Source organism: Tupaia chinensis, unplaced genomic scaffold (genome assembly GCF_000334495.1).
Source record: "Tupaia chinensis unplaced genomic scaffold, TupChi_1.0 Scaffold000041_1, whole genome shotgun sequence".
NCBI lineage: Eukaryota > Metazoa > Chordata > Mammalia > Scandentia > Tupaiidae > Tupaia > Tupaia belangeri.
The window spans coordinates 25,674-26,713 of NW_006159496.1; the positions used below are offsets into that span (position 1 = coordinate 25,674).

Sequence of the window (1,040 nt, forward strand, 5' to 3'; positions counted from 1 at the left end):
CAGCAGGAAGATGAGCCTAATCACAGCTTCCTGATAAACATAACAGGTAAAGGGAAGGGAGGCTCTGTATTTGGTGGAAGAGTGAGTGTTGACTCGCTCTAACACATACCCTGTAGAACATTGCATCTCTGTCTTTGCAGTGCCCTTCACACCACTGATTTAATATGGCCAGCCCTGTTGTTAGAGAACACCTACTGATTTTTCATGCTCAGCATTTTCTACATGCTTAAGTGACATTGGTTGAATAACTCATTGTTGAATTTTGCAGAACATCAATCCAAGATAGTCTTGGTACTTCACAGGACACAGATCCTTAGTCATTATGGAGATTTTTATTGCCAGGACCAAGTTTTGTTGTTAGGGCAAGTTACATCATAGTGGTGTTTGTTTCTCACATTCAGTTGACTGCTTTTGAAGATAAGCCAACTAGGAGGAGCAGGACTAGAGCTTGGAGCTCTGGAGCCATGGTAACGATATCTCTCAAGATACAGGCAAGACAACTATCCAATGTGGACAGCCACACATGCTTGCAGAACATTGTTCAGATGTGAAAATCTGCAAGGTCATTGAAGGAGTGATAAGGCTGCAATGGAAGAAGGTTGGTCACTTTCTGTTCAGGTTCTATGGAGAGGCAGATTTTACCTGGAAACCCTCGTTCTCTTCACCTGGGTCTATTGATTTCTATGAGTGCTAAGGAGACACAGTTTGGACATGGTCTAGGAGGAGTGAAAAGTTACCCTTCTCATTTGATCTCTGTGCTTAGCATTTCATCCTAGAGTTTGAATCAAACCAAGGTGGCTACATGGACCCCACCTGCCTGGTCTCTTTCTGGACAGTGAGGTCAGTGTAAACTATATGGCTACTTGGAAGATGAGTAGGAGCCTTATTCTCTTAATGATGGAAATACTCACTGTCCAATGGTAGAGTAGAGACTTCAGGCATATCCGTCTGGGAAACAGAACTGTTGAATGGCATCTCGGAGCCAGGCAATTCACACATAGTAGGAAGAGTTGAATTCTGTTTATCCTGTGTGTCCTGCT

At 43.4% G+C, this 1,040-nt stretch overlaps 1 protein-coding gene across 1 annotated transcript in view; it reads right to left on the bottom strand.

Annotated features, from left to right (window-relative positions):
- LOC102478654 (uncharacterized) overlaps window positions 1-1,040 on the bottom strand; it is a 22,396-nt gene that overhangs the window by 8,340 nt on the left and 13,016 nt on the right. The window contains exon 11 of the mRNA XM_006140687.1: window positions 912-1,040. Coding sequence (XP_006140749.1) covers window positions 912-1,040 — 129 coding nt within the window. The remainder of the gene's footprint in view (window positions 1-911) is intronic.